Source organism: Mustela putorius, unplaced genomic scaffold (genome assembly GCF_011764305.1).
Source record: "Mustela putorius furo isolate JIRA1106 unplaced genomic scaffold, ASM1176430v1.1 tig00000238_pilon_pilon_pilon, whole genome shotgun sequence".
In the NCBI taxonomy this organism is placed as follows: domain Eukaryota; kingdom Metazoa; phylum Chordata; class Mammalia; order Carnivora; family Mustelidae; genus Mustela; species Mustela putorius.
In genome coordinates, this window is record NW_025421324.1 from 755,173 (window position 1) to 771,519 (window position 16,347).

The 16,347-nt window shown below is 49.9% G+C and overlaps 1 protein-coding gene across 2 annotated transcripts; it reads left to right on the forward strand.

Moving 5' to 3' along the window:
* The first annotated feature begins 1,826 nt into the window (after nucleotides 1-1,826).
* Nucleotides 1,827-13,356, forward strand: CCKBR (cholecystokinin B receptor). 2 transcript variants are annotated; one of them, XM_004781182.3, is made up of 5 exons: nucleotides 1,831-2,474; nucleotides 10,883-11,134; nucleotides 11,280-11,532; nucleotides 11,819-11,991; nucleotides 12,200-13,356. In XM_004781182.3, the coding sequence occupies exons 1-5, from the start codon at nucleotides 2,324-2,326 to the stop codon at nucleotides 12,736-12,738; spliced, it is 1,368 nt and encodes a 455-aa protein (XP_004781239.2). In that variant the 5' UTR covers nucleotides 1,831-2,323; the 3' UTR covers nucleotides 12,739-13,356. The 2 variants fall into 2 exon arrangements, with proteins under 2 accessions (XP_004781241.2, XP_004781239.2); XM_004781184.3 differs by lacking the exon at nucleotides 10,883-11,134 and having other exon boundaries at nucleotides 1,827-2,474.
* Nucleotides 13,357-16,347: the final 2,991 nt, after the last annotated feature.

The window sequence follows — 16,347 nt, forward strand, 5'->3', positions numbered from 1 at the left end:
GAGGATGTTTACTAAGGAGTTCTCCTGGCGTCTCCTGTGCAAGAGCAAGGATGAAAGAAGGGCGGGGTGAAGGCCGAAGCCGGCCAGTGATTCCGTCCCCATTAAGGCCTTGGTCAACCCCGTGAGGAGCTGTGCACATCTTTCAGAGCTGTCCTCTGTCGGAGTGAGGAGGCTAAGCATCTGGGCTGAGCTGGCCACTGGGAGCAGGATACCTCAGGAAGGGAACAGGATCTTGCCTGAGCAGTCATTCCTTGGCTCAGCCGACTCCCCAAAGGGCTGGGGCAGTTGAGGACTGACTTCCCAAAGCTGCTTGGCAGCTGCAGAGTAAATCCTTCATACTTGGATAGGAGTCTGGGCTTTTGTCACCGCCTCTATTCCAGGTGAAGGTGCCTAAAGGAGTAAGGCAGCCAGGCTGATTTCTAAATTTCTGACTTGTGTATCGTCGCAGATGCACATAATCGTTGGCTTACCTGTCACTTTCCCCCAGGAGAGTGGGAGCTACTCAGACCACGGGATGTATCAGACAACTAATACACAGCCCTACAGCTGACACATACTTTGCTGAATAAGTGAATGCCCGTCTACTCCTATTTCCACTCCCCTCTCTCTCCAACATTTCCTTTGCTTCCCTGTCCCCCAACCCTACCGTCATCCAATGTGGGAAAAGTCCAGCAGGTTATCTGAGATGCCACCTGTGCTGGAGCTGAACAAACAGCAAATCAGGCTCTTCTAGCCCAGGGCACTCTGATGGGGAAGGCAAGCAGTGCCAGGTGGAGGGTGTGCGGGGAGACAGGTGACATCCCCACCCACCTCAGGCTTAAATCCTCCTTTAGTGCCCCAGCCCCTATAAACTCAGTTCTTGCAGAAACAGGCTTGCTGAAACAGGTCCTTTCCCAAGGACAAACTGGATAGGGGTCTCTGAATTCCCCATAAACTCAGACCTCATTCACAGTCTATCTGCTCTTTGACTAATGCCCCCACCTCCAGCAGATACTGCTGGGGGCCAGAGAGTGGAATTTTAAGGTCATGTGTTGGAGTTTCCTTGGAATAGAGAAGAATGGATAGCCAGCAGGGCTTGAAATGTAAGTGGAGACAAATCCTGCCCCAGGAACTGAAACCACCACTTCTGTCCACTGCATGCCCTCTTAAGCTTTGCTCCAGCCGCACCCCAGTGATCTGGCCCCCTTCTGGTCCCCTCTGGTGGGAACTTGACGCCCCACACAGGCTGCTCCACCTGCACAAAGAGCAAACAGTGAGCGTCAGTGGTGTGTGGGTGGGTGGGCGCTGCCTGGAGACAGGAGAGCCAGCCCCCTCCTTTCCTCTTGTGCCAGTGCTGGGCACACTCTGGAACCAAACCCCACCATCAGCCCAACCCTCCTCCGTTTATTCTAAGCAGTTCTCTCTGCTACCCAGGCTGCCCTCACACCCAAGTCAGACTCTTCCTCCCCGCAGCCCTTTTGCGCGCCAAGACTCCCCAAGGACAAATGCTGCCCGCCACCACCAGCCTCCCCACCCCGCCGTCCTTGCCCGTTCTGGAGGGTTCCTTGGGAGCTTTGGCTGGAAGCCTGGGTATTGGGCCCTGAGGTGGGAGGTGGAGGGTGTGGGGGCAGATGGAGGGGCTATTCCAGCCCCCTGGCGAGGAGATACAGGGAACTCTGTAGCGATAGTGTCGCGGTCACTGGAGCCACTGCGGCATGGTACAGAAACCCGCGGCTGATGCCACTCTGTTGAAAAGGCCACCTCCAGGTCCCCGACCCACCAGGGAAAAACGCTAGATCCCACGGCAGCCGCGCCCCACCCAAACCCTCTCACCCTCCTCCCCCCAACCCCGCCACCTCCCACCCTACCACCCCTCCATCCACACGTAACCCCCACCGCTGCCCTCGCCAACACACGCACATCGGCGCGTACACACACACAAATACATACACACACAGGCGCGCACACACACTCCCAAGAATTCCTCCGAACCGGGACGGTGGTGAAGGGGAGTGGGCGGGAAGGAGATCTCTAGGAGAAGACCGGAGACAGAGAGTAGGGAGGGGGCGAGCCTGAAGAACAGTCCTGGTGGGTGGGGGGAGTGTGGATGTCCTGAGCGTAGGAGGGGGGCGGAGAGTCACCTGGCGGGACCGAGGCAGACTAGCCTGGGAGGGAGGCGAGCCTAGGTGGGGCGAACGGAGGAGGAGCGGCGGGGCAGGGGCCAAGGTTGGGGGCGGGGACCAGGCGGGGCGGAAGCCTCCGCCCGAACCGCGGCGGGAGCAGGTGGAGCCGCAGCAGGAGCCCTCCCGGCCGAGCGGAGGGAGGCGGTGGCTGGGCCGGGGCCATGGAGCTGCTAAAGCTGAATCGGAGCGCGCAGGGGTCCGGAACCGGGCCGGGGGCTTCCCTGTGCCGCCCGGGGGGGGCCCTCCTCAACAGCAGCGGTGCGGGCAACCTCAGCTGCGAGCCCCCTCGCATCCGCGGAGCCGGGACACGAGGTGGGTGCCCCCCTCAACCCCCTCCACCAGCTTCTCCTTGCTGCACCCCACACTGATAGTGGCCCCCATTGCCTCCTCAAACGCCTACACCATCCCTTCATAGTACTCCCTCTCAGTCCCCAAACAGCTCCCCCGACACTTCTGCCCTCTCCCCCCGCCCCCGCCCCCACCCCAAGGCTCAAAAAAACTCCCATCACAGCTTCACACCTCCTGATAAGAGCCCCTTCACGCCCGGGTCTCCGGGCCGCACCCAGAGCTACTGGTCACCCCCAAACACATAACACAGAGACTCCTTCTAGACACAGACGGTCAGGAAGCAAGGACCTCCTCTTCTTGCCTATCCTCCAGGTCTCTCTTCCTTTTAAATCCAGTTCCCAGAGCCACAATAGGGAAGGAAAGAAAGAAAAGAAGGCAAGACTGGGAAAAAAGAAGAGGGCTGGTTGAGAGAAGGAGCACTATGGAAGGCTTACATGGGAAGTTAGAGTTATAATCTCCAGTGTCCCCCACCCCAACCCCCAGCCTTCCCAGAAGAGATCTTCAAACCTGAGTTAGGCTGGACACTGGGGGCTGCTCCCTAGAGCTGCATGTCTCCATTTTACTCCTCCTCAAATCCTCCTGCCTCCCAAGGCTGGAATTCTAATCAAGCCACTGTCCCCTCTCTCTTTTCGTTTTCAAGTCCCTTCCAAGTCCCTTCTCCAACCTGCCTCTCCTGAGGTTTCTTCCTCTTAGAGCCTGACTTCGCCCTTTGTCTCCTATCCCTTGTGCCACCACCTCCCCCCACACCCCCACTGCTTCCACTTACTCAGTCCCCAAAATGACTTTCCCTCCTCCCACAGGCCAACAGCCGCATTTTCTTGATAACCCAGCTCACTATAGATGTTTTCTCTTCCTGCACCTTTTCTTTCCTTAAATGTCTTCTGGATACCTACTGTTGTAGCTGGGCTAAATGCTGGGGACACAGGAATGAAAGAGACCCAGTCCAGACCAGACCCTCATCTGTCCATAGTCAAGTGCAAAGGGGAGACAAACCAGTGGGAAAATAATAGCATGAGAAGTCCCAGGAGAGCGTCTGAATTGTGGGCACCCAAGGAGATGGAATCCAAGAACTTCCTAGACGAGGGAGTCCAGGACCTGGGTCTTGAAGTAGGGAGTTCAGTAGGCAGAAAAGGAAGGAGGGGGATTCCAAGAGATGGAACAGTGCTGAGCATAAGGAAACTATTCCATGTTCAAGAAAGGAAAATGAGTATTTGAGTAAATACTTGAGTATTTACCCCCACAAAATAATGTATGTTTTCTCAGACTAGTTGTTATACACTCTCACTTAGATTCTTTCATTCAACAAATATTTATTGAACCAGAGTTAGTGCCAGGTACCAAAATGAACAGTTTCTATTTCATGGAGCTCACAGTTTAGTGGGAGAGACAGATAAGCAGGGAATTGCAGCACAAAGTGGGATTGTGCCTTAGGAAGGCTGTGGGAACAAAGAAAAGGAGTCCTAGCCTAGCCTAGCTTAGCCGTGGGAATCAAAGTTGGCCTCCTGAGGAATAACTGAATAAAAATAAAAAAGACGAGGGAGAGCCAGATACATGAAGGGGCCAGAATGGCCAAAAGCATTCTAAGCAGAGGAACAGTATGATGAAGCTCCCAAAGTTTAAATCGGTGGTACTTCCCTTCAGTGTGTCAGTTTCTGAGAGCCTGAAACACACACCATAAGAGAGGAAAAAGCAACACTCAGGATTAAGACCAGCCTAGAGGGTTTGCGAAGAGCTTCACAGACCTGGCTAAGCAGTGTGGATTTTTTTCTAAGATTTTATTTATTTATTTGAGAAAGCAAGCACAAGCTGGGTGGAGGGGCAGAGAGGGAGAAGCAGACTCCCCACTGAGCAGGAAGCCCCATGACTCAGGGGCTCTATCCCAGGACCCTGAAATCATGACCTAAGCCAAACACAGACGCTTATCCCTGAAAGGGATAGAGCCACCGAGGCACCCCAGGAGAGTAGATTTTTATCCTGAGGGCAATGGCAACTGCTGAAAGGCTCAGTAGTACAGCCTGAATAAGTTCTGTAGTAGAGAGGATGGATTGGAGTAGAAGACATGAAAGGTGGGTGTTGGGGAGACAGTTTAGAAGACTATTATACTACTATGGTGAAAGACGATGTGGGCTTAGACTAAGGTATTTGCAGTGGGGATGGAGAGAAGTGGGTGGATTTGAGAGACACTTCTGGAAGTGGAAACAACAGAACATGGTGATTCATTAGAAACGGAGAGGGAGGAAGAGGTCAAGGGATGACATCTCGGTCTCTGACTTGGACAATTGGATGGATGTTGGTGCTATATCATGAGAAAGAGAAGAAAGGGACAGAAACCAGGTTTGAAGGAGAAGATTATAAATTCAATTTGGAATCCACTGAGTTTAAATGCTGGTAATATACCAAGGTGGGATTGGCCAGTGAGCTGTCAAATCTTATGGTCAGGAACTTAGGGGAGAGGTACCAGCTGGAAATATAGACCTGAAAGGTCTTTGCATAGAGGAGGTAATGGAAGGCATGGGAACAGATAAAGTCATACAAAGACTGTGCAGGATGAAAAGAAAAGAGGTCCTAGGACAGGATCCTGAAGAAGACCGATACTTAAAAACCAGTGAAGGAAGGAGAGCCCATGACGAAACCAACAGAGAAACAAGAAGACAAGGAAAAGACTTCAAACAAGATGGGATAAGTGATGTCAAATGCTGCTGCTATAAGTCAAATAAGGACAGAACAGCATCCTTCAGATCCAGTAACAAGGACCTCCTATCAAGGAGGCTTTATGGGTGTTAAAGTCTGGCTACAGTAGGTTGAAGTTTGGGACAGTGGGGTGGGGATTCTGAGAAGTGAACCAGGGTGTGTAGACAAAACTTTCCAAAAGTTTGATAGGGAGAGAGAGGCAAAGAAAAAAATAGGATAGTGCTAGAAATAGCATGGGGTTGAGGAATGGTGTATGGGGTGGGGGAGTTGTCTTTGGGTGTGTGTGTGTGTGTGTGTGTGTGTGCGCGTGCACACACAGTAGAGGCAAGAGTCTTTTTTAAATGCCAAGAGAGAAGAAGACTGAAGGTACAGCTGAGAGCAGGGATAGTCAACAGAGCAGGGGACCCTGAGAAAGTATAACATGAAATGATTGAGAGCACAGGTGCAAGAATTGGCCTTGCTCATCTGGATGTTGTTACCCACAGAGTTAGTTGGCTGTTGCCCAAGCAGTCAGAAGTTACCCACAAAGACCATTAGCCTCTCAGTCAGATATTATGCCCACAGATGCTTGTTAGCCAGGCTTACTCCAGTGTTACCAGTAGAAATGTAGATTTTATTCACATTAGTCTTTTTTTTTTTTTTTTTTTTGGAGATATATTAGAGAGAGAGAGTACATAGGCACACAGGGGGGGGGAGGGGGGGGTGGGCGGGGAGAAGCAGACTCCCGGCTGAGCAAGAAGCCCGGTGCAGGACTTGATCCCTGGACCATGGGACCATGACCTGAGCGGAAGGCAGACGTTCAGCTGATTAAGCCACCCAGGCGCCCCACCCACATTCGTCTTACCTGTTACCCACACAGACCTGAGTGCTAATGCTCACTGGGTGCTGCCCACTGAAAAAGAGATGTCCCCCACAGTTCCTTGAACATTGCCCACGTTATTTAGATGTCACTCATCCACCAAACACACTTGCTTTCATTTTATCATCCACACATAGATATTGCCCGTGGTCCCCTAAACAACCTTTTCCAGGTACTACTTATAAAAATCACAGGCGTTACTCTCACGCATTCAGATATTATCCACAAAGACCCAAATGCTACCTATGTTCGCTCAGGCGCTCAGCTACTGTACTCGGTCAGATTCGTATCTCAGCTAACATCTTAACGTGTTAACATCTCACATCCATTCGCACTTAATTATTGCCCACACATACTTGGATATTACTTCTGCTTACTCAGCTGCTACCGTCATCACTTGGATACTCCCCCATTCACATTCAGACCTCTGGATGTAATCCATGTTTCCTGAAGTTGTTATCTACAAAACGAGATCTTATCCACAAACGTATCTACAGATACTACTCTCGTTCACTCAAATGTGACAACTGGCCTACACAACCACTGCTACAACCACAGCAGCACCTACACGAACATTGGAACCTATGTTACGACACTTGCTCGGATATTATCTAAACCTACATGTATCCCCCACTCAATCAGGCATTACCTACAGACACCTAGCTGTTACCCTTCTCACACCTTGTCCACAAAAATAGGTATTACTCTCACCCACCCAGGTATTATCTCAAAAACTAAACTGTTACCCAATTTACACTCTGATATTAACTACACATCCTTCCACATTATTTCTGCTCCCTCAGTTAGTACCCCATATGCCCAGCTATTATCTACAATCAGATGCTACCGTGCTCCCACAGACACATAGGTATTACCTTGATGTCTGTGTTCCTAACATACCAGTGGAAGGCAGAATTCGAGGCATCAGCAGCTTCAGTGTCATTTCTTATAAAGTCCTGATTTTTGTTTTACAGCACATTATCTGGATTTTTGTGCTTATACTTCTCTGCCATCATCTGGACAGAACAAATGCAGATTCCCTAGACCCCAGAAGCAGAAATGAGCTGTCACGGTCTTCTGAGTTCTCTGGCTCAGCAGGACAATGCCCACAGGTCATATCTATAATATTAGATAATAGGCATGATATCTGGAAGGTGCCTCTCCCATTCTTCCACCTCTACCTTAAGTTGCCAGTTGTTGAAGCCACTGTGATCACTCCTATTCCACCACACAAATGCACAGGGATGCATAAATACAGACAGAAATACACACACAAGTCTTCCTTCCAATTGCTTTTTTGTGACTTTTGAGAAAACTATTAGACTTTTATTGATTTATGTATGTATGTATTTAAGTAGGTTCCATGCCCAGCATGGAGCCCAACACGGGGCTTGAACTCACCACACTAAGATCAAGACCTTAGCTAAAATCAAGAGTTGGATGCTTAACAGAATGAACCACCCAGGCATCCTACTAATAGACTATTTTTACAGTAGTTTCAAGTTTACAGGAAAACTGAATGGAAAGAACAAGGAGTTCTCTCTCTCTCACACACACACACACAATTTCCCCTATTTTTAATATTTATATTAAGGCAATACATTTGTTATATTTGATAACCTAATATTGATATATTGGCAACTAAATTCCGCAGTGTACATTAGGGGTTCACTCTTTTTGTTATATATTCTATGGGGTTTTTAAAAATATTTTATTTATATATTTGACAGAGAGAGATCACAAGTAGGCAGAGGGGGGGGGGAGGCGGAAGCAGGCTCCCCGCTGAGCAGAGAGCTCAATCCCAGGGCTCAATTCCAGGACCTTGGGATCATGACTTGAGCCAAAGGCAGAGACTTTAACTCACTTTGCTCCCCTATTCTATGGGTTTTAACAAATGTGTAATAACATCTAGCTACCATAGTACCATACAGAATAGTTTCACTGCTCTAAAAATCCTGTGCTCTACCTTTTTGCCCCTCCTTCCCCCTCCTCAGACTCCTAGTTCTAAGATTTCTTTTTCACTTCTCCTAACGGTTCAACAGCAAAGACTTGGAGAGATAGCGGTGGCTGGAAGGTGATAGCTGGGAATGCTCAGCAAAACCGCAAAGTGCTGGGCAATTTTACTGGGACTCTAGTTTTCTGGAGACCCATGCAAATTGGGACCTTCATAAGGGTGGGCATAGTCTCATTTTTCTGCTCCACCAAGTTCAAGGATACACATGGGACACATCAGTTGGATGAATGAATGAGAAAGGTGCTTTCTATACTTTAGAGTGCTGTACCAACTTGAGGTTTGGTTATTGATTCAAGAATTAGGAGCTGAAGGAGTGCCTGGGTGGCTCATTCATTTAAACGCCTGGCTCTTGATGTCAGCTGAGGTCGTGATCTCAGGGTCCTGGGATGAAGTGTGGGCTTTGGGCTCTATGCTCAGCAGGGAGTCTGCTTAAGGATTCTCTCTCTCCCTCTCCTTCTGTCTCGCCCCCTCTTCTTTCTTTCTCTCTCTCTCTCTCTCTCTCTCAAATAAATAAATTCTAAAAAAAGAAGAAGAAAGAAAGAGAAGAAAGAAAAATAAAGCAAGAACTATTTGAAAAGAGACATCCAGGGAAGGATCTGAGAAAGATGATAGAACTAGAGAGAGTAAGGAAAGGGCTGGGTTGGGGGAAGAAGAGTGGACTGAGAAGAGACACAAAAAGTACAGGATAGACTACCAGCTCTTTTTTGGGTCCAAAGACCTCTCTGACAGAGCTCTCCCTCATAAATGTTCTTTATTTACACACACACACACCCTTCAGATTTGCTACACATAAGCCCTCCTTGCAGAGAGGGTGACATGCATCTCCAGAGAAACAGAGACAGAGATGAGAGGGCATGCTGGAGCTTTAGAGGCACAGAGGTGAAGCATGAATGGAGAAAGAAAGCAGGTGCATTTGTGTGGAAAGTGACAGTTTCATCCAAAATCCATTAGCCAGCATGTGTGAACACCTCCCATATGCAGAAAATATTACTCTAAGTGTCAGGGGTAGGCTGAAGAACAAGATGGGCCCTGCCCCCGTCCTCAAGAAGCTCAGAATCCAGTGAGGGAGATAGAGAGTTAAACATAATACAGTGAGCAATGCCACACTGGAGTACACAGAGGCAGGAAGAGGCACTGAGATTGAGATTTGATTGGGAGGAGGCAGCATTATGAATGACAGAGGGGTGAGGAATTAGTAGGAGGCAGAGCATTTTAGAGATCTGGAGACTCGGCTGCCATTCCAATTCAGCACCTTACTACCTGTGTGATCTGAGCAAGTAATGTCACTGCTGGGTTCTGTTCAGGGATCTCTTGTAAACAGCGTGCACTGGATGCCTGAAACTATTTCTGAGTAAGTTGGTTATTGTTATGAAAACAGTTTAATTCAGAGCCTATGGCAAGAGTCAATGTATGGGGTTGCAGAAAGGGGGGGCTACCCCTCTGGGCCCTTCCTTCCCCACAACCTGAAAGGCTCTGTCTCTCTGCCCTCTCTCCCTTCCAGCTCTAGTCTCCCTCATGCTGAGGCCATGGGTTTGAATGACTGAGTCCAGTTTCATTCAATTAAATTTCATTTGGGCCTCCTTGGCTGTGATGAATCCATCCCCCAATAGACAATGACACAAATGAATGGGGTCAGCCCTCTGTCTAGCCCAACAACACCAGTGTCACCTCTGCGAGCTCCCACAGCACTTTGTATATTCTTCAACATCACTCCTTATCACACAGTGTGGCACTTAAATCTGTCTATATATCCAAGTTTCCCTCTAGATCATGGGCTTGCACATGGCAGGGAATTTGTCCCTAGGGCCTGCATAAAGGGAGTCCTCTGTTCCTGTTTGTTGAGTGAGAATGAATGTTTGGAGATCATTAAAATACAAGGCAGAAAAGAAAAAGCATTCTAATAGATACCTAAGGAACACGAATGGGTTAGAGGAAGGAGAGATTAACTCCAAATGAGGCATCTAGAAAGGCCTTACAGAAGAGGGGGCCATTCATCCCAGTCTTGAAGGGCAAGAGCGAATAGGAATTTACCAGATACAGAAAATGAGTTTGTGATGGGGGCTGGTGAAAGAACATTCCAGGCTGAGAAATCCATGTTAGCGAGGGAGGAAGTCATGAGTGTGCATGAAGCCTTCAAGAAACTGAGTCATCGGGTGGCTTAAGTGGGTGCTTTGCAAGAGGAGATGAGCGGAGGAAGAGGACAGTTCTCAGAGGATCTGGAAGACGTGCCAGAGGAATGCAGACAGTACAGAGCAGGTGAAGGGGTTTGATTTTTTTTGTGTGTGTGTTTTGTTTGTTTGTTTTATTTTTAGACAATAAGGACATGACCTGACCTGTGTTTCAAAAGGTGGTGGGTGGTCAACAGTGCCAAATGCTACAGGGAGATCAAGTAAAATAAACTGAGAAGAGACCTTTGGATTTGGCAGTTAAATCTTCATGATCTTGGGAAGAAGTGTCCAAATGGTCATGGAGGAGACAGATGGGGCACTGGTCTGTAATGGACTGAGGGGTGAATGAGGAGATCCAGATAATCCTTTCAAGAAATTGAGCTGTAAGGAGAAGGGAGATTTTGGAGCAAAGCTTGAGAAGCGACAAACTTTCTCAAGGAGGAGTCAAGCCAATTTCACTAAGCCTCAAGGGGTTAGAAGCCTGGAGGATTCAAGTTCGCTACCTACCGCGTGGGAGGAGGTGTTCCTAGGAGGTAGAGGGATCTAGCTGGGTAGCCCAGGTGGGGAATAAGTGGGCTTGGAGGGTCTGGCTGAGAGAGATCCAGACTTCCTACTGCCACTTCTCCCTTTTCCTACCCAGAACTGGAGCTGGCCATTAGGGTCACCCTTTATGCAGTGATCTTTCTGATGAGTGTTGGAGGAAATGTGCTCATCATCGTGGTCTTGGGACTGAGCCGCCGCCTGAGGACTGTCACCAACGCCTTCCTGCTCTCACTGGCAGTCAGCGACCTCCTGCTGGCTGTGGCTTGCATGCCCTTCACCCTCCTGCCCAATCTCATGGGCACGTTCATCTTTGGCACAGTCATCTGTAAGGCGGTTTCCTACCTCATGGGTAGGTGAGACAACCCCCTGCCCCTCCCTTTCCTAAAGTCCTTGCCATACATAATGAGTCTTTCCCTGTGGGGATTGAGAAAATCACACTGGTTGAGTGTGTGATACAAGTTTCCTAAGTGACCCCTTCCTCTTCCCTTGTTTAGGGGTGTCTGTGAGTGTGTCCACACTGAGCCTCGTGGCCATCGCCCTGGAGCGATACAGTGCCATCTGCCGACCACTGCAGGCACGCGTGTGGCAGACGCGTTCCCACGCAGCTCGTGTGATTATAGCCACATGGATGCTCTCTGGACTGCTCATGGTGCCCTACCCAGTGTACACCGCGGTGCAGCCAGCAGGAGCCTCCCGTGTGCTGCAATGCGTGCATCGCTGGCCCAATGCACGTGTCCGCCAAACCTGGTGAGGGTGCTCATTACCTAATCCTGGGAATTCTCTTCTCCATCTCCATCAGCTGCTTACTACCGGTCCCCAGAATCCTCCTCCAATACTCCAATTACCTTTCCGCTCCCACCACCCTGATTCCCATTTGGCGCCGCTCCCCAGTTCTCTAGCCCTTCCCGGCAGCACCCCCAAATCTTACTTCTACCCCAGGGACCTGCTCACCAGCCCTAGAAAGAATCCCTGGCTCTTACTTCATCGCTGATTCCACGTGGACAGATACCTGTGTGATGTGCTTTGTCTCCAGGTCGGTACTGCTGCTCCTGCTTCTGTTCTTCGTCCCGGGTGTGGTTATGGCTGTGGCCTACGGACTCATCTCCCGCGAGCTCTACTTAGGGCTTCGCTTTGATGAAGACAGTGACAATGAGAGCCAGAGCCGAGTCCGAAGCCAAGAAGGGCTGCGGAATGGGACGGGACCCGGTGCGTGAAATCCAGCCACCCAACCCCACCCCCCCCCCCCCCCCCCCCCCCTGGCCTTGGGAAGCAGCGGCGGGGCCTAGGTGGGGTGGAGCAGAAAAGAGCCGGAGTAGGCAAAAAGGCTGGAACTAGGGGTCTGGTGGGGGTGGGGGTGGGGCTGGAGGTTGAGAGAACTCAGCCCGAGGCTCTGACCACCATCCTCTGTGCCCAGGTCCCGCCCACCCGACTGGGCGTTGCCGGCCGGGGAATGGGCTGGCTGGCGAGGACGGTGACGGCTGCTACGTGCAGCTTCCGCGCTCCCGGCAGACCCTGGAGCTGTCCGCGCTGACCGCGCCCACTCCTGGGCCAGGATACGGCCCCCGGCCCTACCAGGCCAAGCTGTTGGCTAAGAAGCGCGTGGTGCGGATGCTGCTGGTGATTGTTGTGCTTTTTTTCCTGTGTTGGTTGCCACTGTACAGCGCCAACACGTGGCGTGCCTTCGACAGCTCTGGCGCACACCGCGCACTTTCAGGGGCGCCGATCTCTTTCATCCACTTGCTCAGCTACGCCTCAGCCTGTGTCAACCCCCTGGTCTACTGCTTCATGCACCGTCGCTTTCGCCAGGCCTGCCTTGAGACGTGTGCCCGCTGCTGCCCCAGGCCTCCACGCGCTCGTCCCAGGCCTCTTCCCGATGAGGACCCTCCCACCCCTTCCATTGCTTCCCTGTCCAGACTGAGCTACACCACCATCAGCACACTAGGGCCTGGCTGAGGCGCAGAGGAGGAGTGAAGGCTGAGGCGGGACACCCCCATTCCTACAAGCAGGGACCCATCCAGACACACAAGAGACACACACCCACTGAGACCCAAAAGCATGGACTAATCCCAGTGCTCCTGCACATGCACACACACGCACAGTTGGCTTACCTGACACAAACCAAACTCCCACACGGGAAATTAGGTACACTCTTGATCTGGGACTGAGCCCGGCACACACAAACATGGCACTGACCTTAGACATACACACACACAGCATCCCTAGCAATGGACTATCTGTACTTAGCGGAAACGCACGGAGGCTGGCCTGCCTCTCATATACACACAGTAATGGCACTGATGCTTTAAGGCTCCGGAGCCCGGCACGGTACCAAGTCCTGAGATGCTCCAGGCCACCCTCACTTTGACCTCACAGTGCCCTTCCCCATTTCAGCACTGAAAATACCACCCAGCCTAATCTCACACCTCCTTGACCCAACAGGCTGTTCTGCACTGAAAAGTCCCTTCATTCCTTTCAGTTCCATTCTATAGCCCTGCCCCTCTTCCCTCACCCAAACTCTTTGAGAAATAAAAATGACTTGGCTTCCTCCTGAACTTCCTTTCTGGACTTTTTCTGGGGGGCAGATGAGGGGCACAGGGTTTTGTAAAATACTCCCTGTCAGGTCCCTCTTCCTGCTGCTCGCTCCTGTGCATGACCACCTGCCAAGAAGCCCATGGTCTGAGGCTGGAGGGGGATGTGGGGATTTTCTCTGGGTCGTCATCCTGGACTCACCTAAATGCCAGTGTCATACACTGTAGCTGGGCGTAGGGGTTGCGGGAGGATATCCATGATATATGATATATATCCTAGCATATTCTCCTGAAGCTGTGCCACTGCAAAGATACTATATTAATAGATACTTACTCAAATTTAATTGACATGGTATGAGGAAACACGGTATAATAAGCCTCGGTTTATTCGATGTGTATTTGCAACACCAGGGTTCAGAGCACGATAGGTGTACAGAGGTTAAAGAGTGGGACATTTTTTATGCACTCTTCTCTGCGTCGGAATCTGGCTAAGCTTCTGCCTGTGGAAGCACCTTTACTGGCCAGCAACAAAGCAGGGAGTCGGATACTGGATCCAAACAGGAGGAATTCCAGAGCCTGGCCCCCTTTTGATTGTTAAGACTGATCCAGCCCCAGAAAGAAGCAAGAGACAGCAACATCATCCCTCCACACACACACACAATGACAGGGAAGAACAGATGTCCTCACCAGAGAATATACATGATAATCAGAAATACAGTATGTTGGGAGGCTTTCTTGACACTTCGTCTTGTAACAGATGGGGAAACTGAGACTCAGAGCAGGAAAGAAAGCTGTTCAAGATCATACAATAAATTAGAACAAGGCAGGAAAAAATCGTACTGAAGTAGACACTGAGCTGGAGATGGGAAAGAAATCATCAGGAGGCAGACTTAAGTTTTGTGAGGCCTGGTGCTAATAAAACTGGGTGTCTTTTTTTTTTTTTTTAATGAAAAAGAATAGAAAATGCTAGGACACTGACCAGAGCCTTGGAAGGTGCCTGTGCAATGAGGAGCCCTGAGATTCAAGGCTCACTGACCTCACAGACAATACCACCTCCAACTCCTCCCACTAACTAGGCTGGACAAAGGCTGGGTGGAGTGAAGGACAGGGAGAAAGGAGAGTGGTCTTCTGTTTACCAGTGCTGAGGCTGCTCCCATCCATCAGTTCTACAGGGCCCTGGGCTGTAAGAGGCAGGACGCAGGAAGAAAAGGAGGGAGAAAGCGTTCCAAGCTGTCAACGACAACAGTGCTGGTTAAAAATAGAATCCCAGCTGGTCTGACTTGCTGAAGGCAAGATATTGGGCCTTTCTCTCTCATGCCAACTTTTCCAGAGGGTGGAAATAGGGTTGCTCACAGGCTTTGCCACACTCGCAAGGAGATTGCCTTGATGATGCTGCTCTACTGTCAGCCCCTCCAGCAGGGGCCTGGGCTCCTGATGACCACCAGATGGCAGTGGGAAGCTCCATGGGGTAGGGCTCCAAGTCCAGCCTCAGCCTGGAGTGTGAGCTGAAGTCCTGTGGCCCAGGGCTAGCGTAGAACCTAGCACAAAAGCACGGCCTGAATAACATGATTTCACACATAGTATGGCCCTTTGGTCTACAGAATACTTACACACCCATCACCTCCATCTCCCCACCCCCACCCCAGGCCCTGTCTAGTGACCTGATGTGGAATCTCAGGGACTTCCCTTCCATTTTCTATCTCTTGAAATCTGTCAAACATTTCAGATCAATTTAATATCTATGTCTCTACAAAGTCCTTTTTGGTCATCCTCACAAAGCTTATCTGATCCTATAGTACTTACTGCTTTCTCTCTTCAGTCATTCATTTGTGCTCCTGCCTGGTTTCCGATACTGGGCTGGGAACAGTGTGATGTGGTGGGAAGATGACAGAGCCTGGGCTGGAAGGCAGGGGTGACAGAGGGGAGGATGGGAAATCTAGCACTTCTCGGGGCCATGTGACAGGCATCTTACATACACCAATTCACTTCATCTCCTACAGAATATTTCTCTTAGACAGAAGAGGAGGGTGAAGCTGAGAAAGCTTAGTGGAGTTACATGAGGTCCTGCACTTGGAATGTGGGCAACACTGAGCACGGGTGGTGCCTACCTCCAAAACCTTTGCTCTTCCCAGCCATGCTGTGTTGTCTTTGAAGCCTTAAAGACCTGGGTTCCAATGGGCCTGACCTGCCTTTCAAAAGTTGGGTGATTTTGTGCAAGTTCTCTCAGTGGCTCAGTCTCAGCTATTAACCAGGGATGATTACATTAACTTCTGTGATATGTGACTTACAGTAAGAAATATACAGTCTTCATCCCCTTTCCTGACACAGAGCTTCTAAAACCCATGGAATTTCCTAAGTGATGAGAGCCAAAAAGTGCCTGTTGACAAGTTAATGTGCTAACTTTCCCAAAGGTCCTAGGTCACTTTAAGAATGGGCTGGTTAGGGGCGCCTGGGTGGCTCAGTGGGTTAAAGCCTCTGCCTTCAGCTCAGGTCATGATCCTGGGGTCCTGAGATTGAGCCCCACATCGGACTCTCTGCTTGGCAAGGAGCCTGCTTCCCCTTCTCTCTCTGCCTGCCTCTCTGCCTACTTGTGATCTCTGTTGAATAAGTAAATAAAAACAAAAAAACAAACAAACAAAAAAGAATGGGCTGGTTGCAGTGACATATCTGACATGGGTTAGTCTCCAAAATCTATAAAGAACTTACCAAACTCAACACCCCAAAAATAAATAATCCAGTTAAGAAATAGGCAGAACATAGTATCCAAAATCTATAAAGAACTTATCAAACTCAACACCCAAAGAATGATCCAATCAAAAAATGGGCAGAGGACATGAACAGACATTTCTGCAGAGAAGACATCTAAATGGCCAACAGACACATGAAAAAGATGATGCTCAGCATCACTAGGCATCAAGGAAATACAAATCAAAACCACAATGAGTTACCACCTCACACCGGTCAGAATGGCTAAAATTAAGAAGTCAGGAAACAACAGGTGTTGGCAAGGATGCAGAGAAAAAGGCATGCTCCT

Bases quoted from the DNA above. Each gene is read 5' to 3' on its own strand.
- CCKBR (XM_004781182.3), top strand. From the start codon at position 2,324: ATGGAGCTGCTAAAGCTGAATCGGAGCGCGCAGGGGTCCGGAACCGGG. The intron at 11,135-11,279 runs GTAGGTGAGACA...TCCCTTGTTTAG, and splicing joins GGCGGTTTCCTACCTCATGG to GGGTGTCTGTGAGTGTGTCC. The intron at 11,992-12,199 runs GTGCGTGAAATC...CTCTGTGCCCAG, and splicing joins GCGGAATGGGACGGGACCCG to GTCCCGCCCACCCGACTGGG.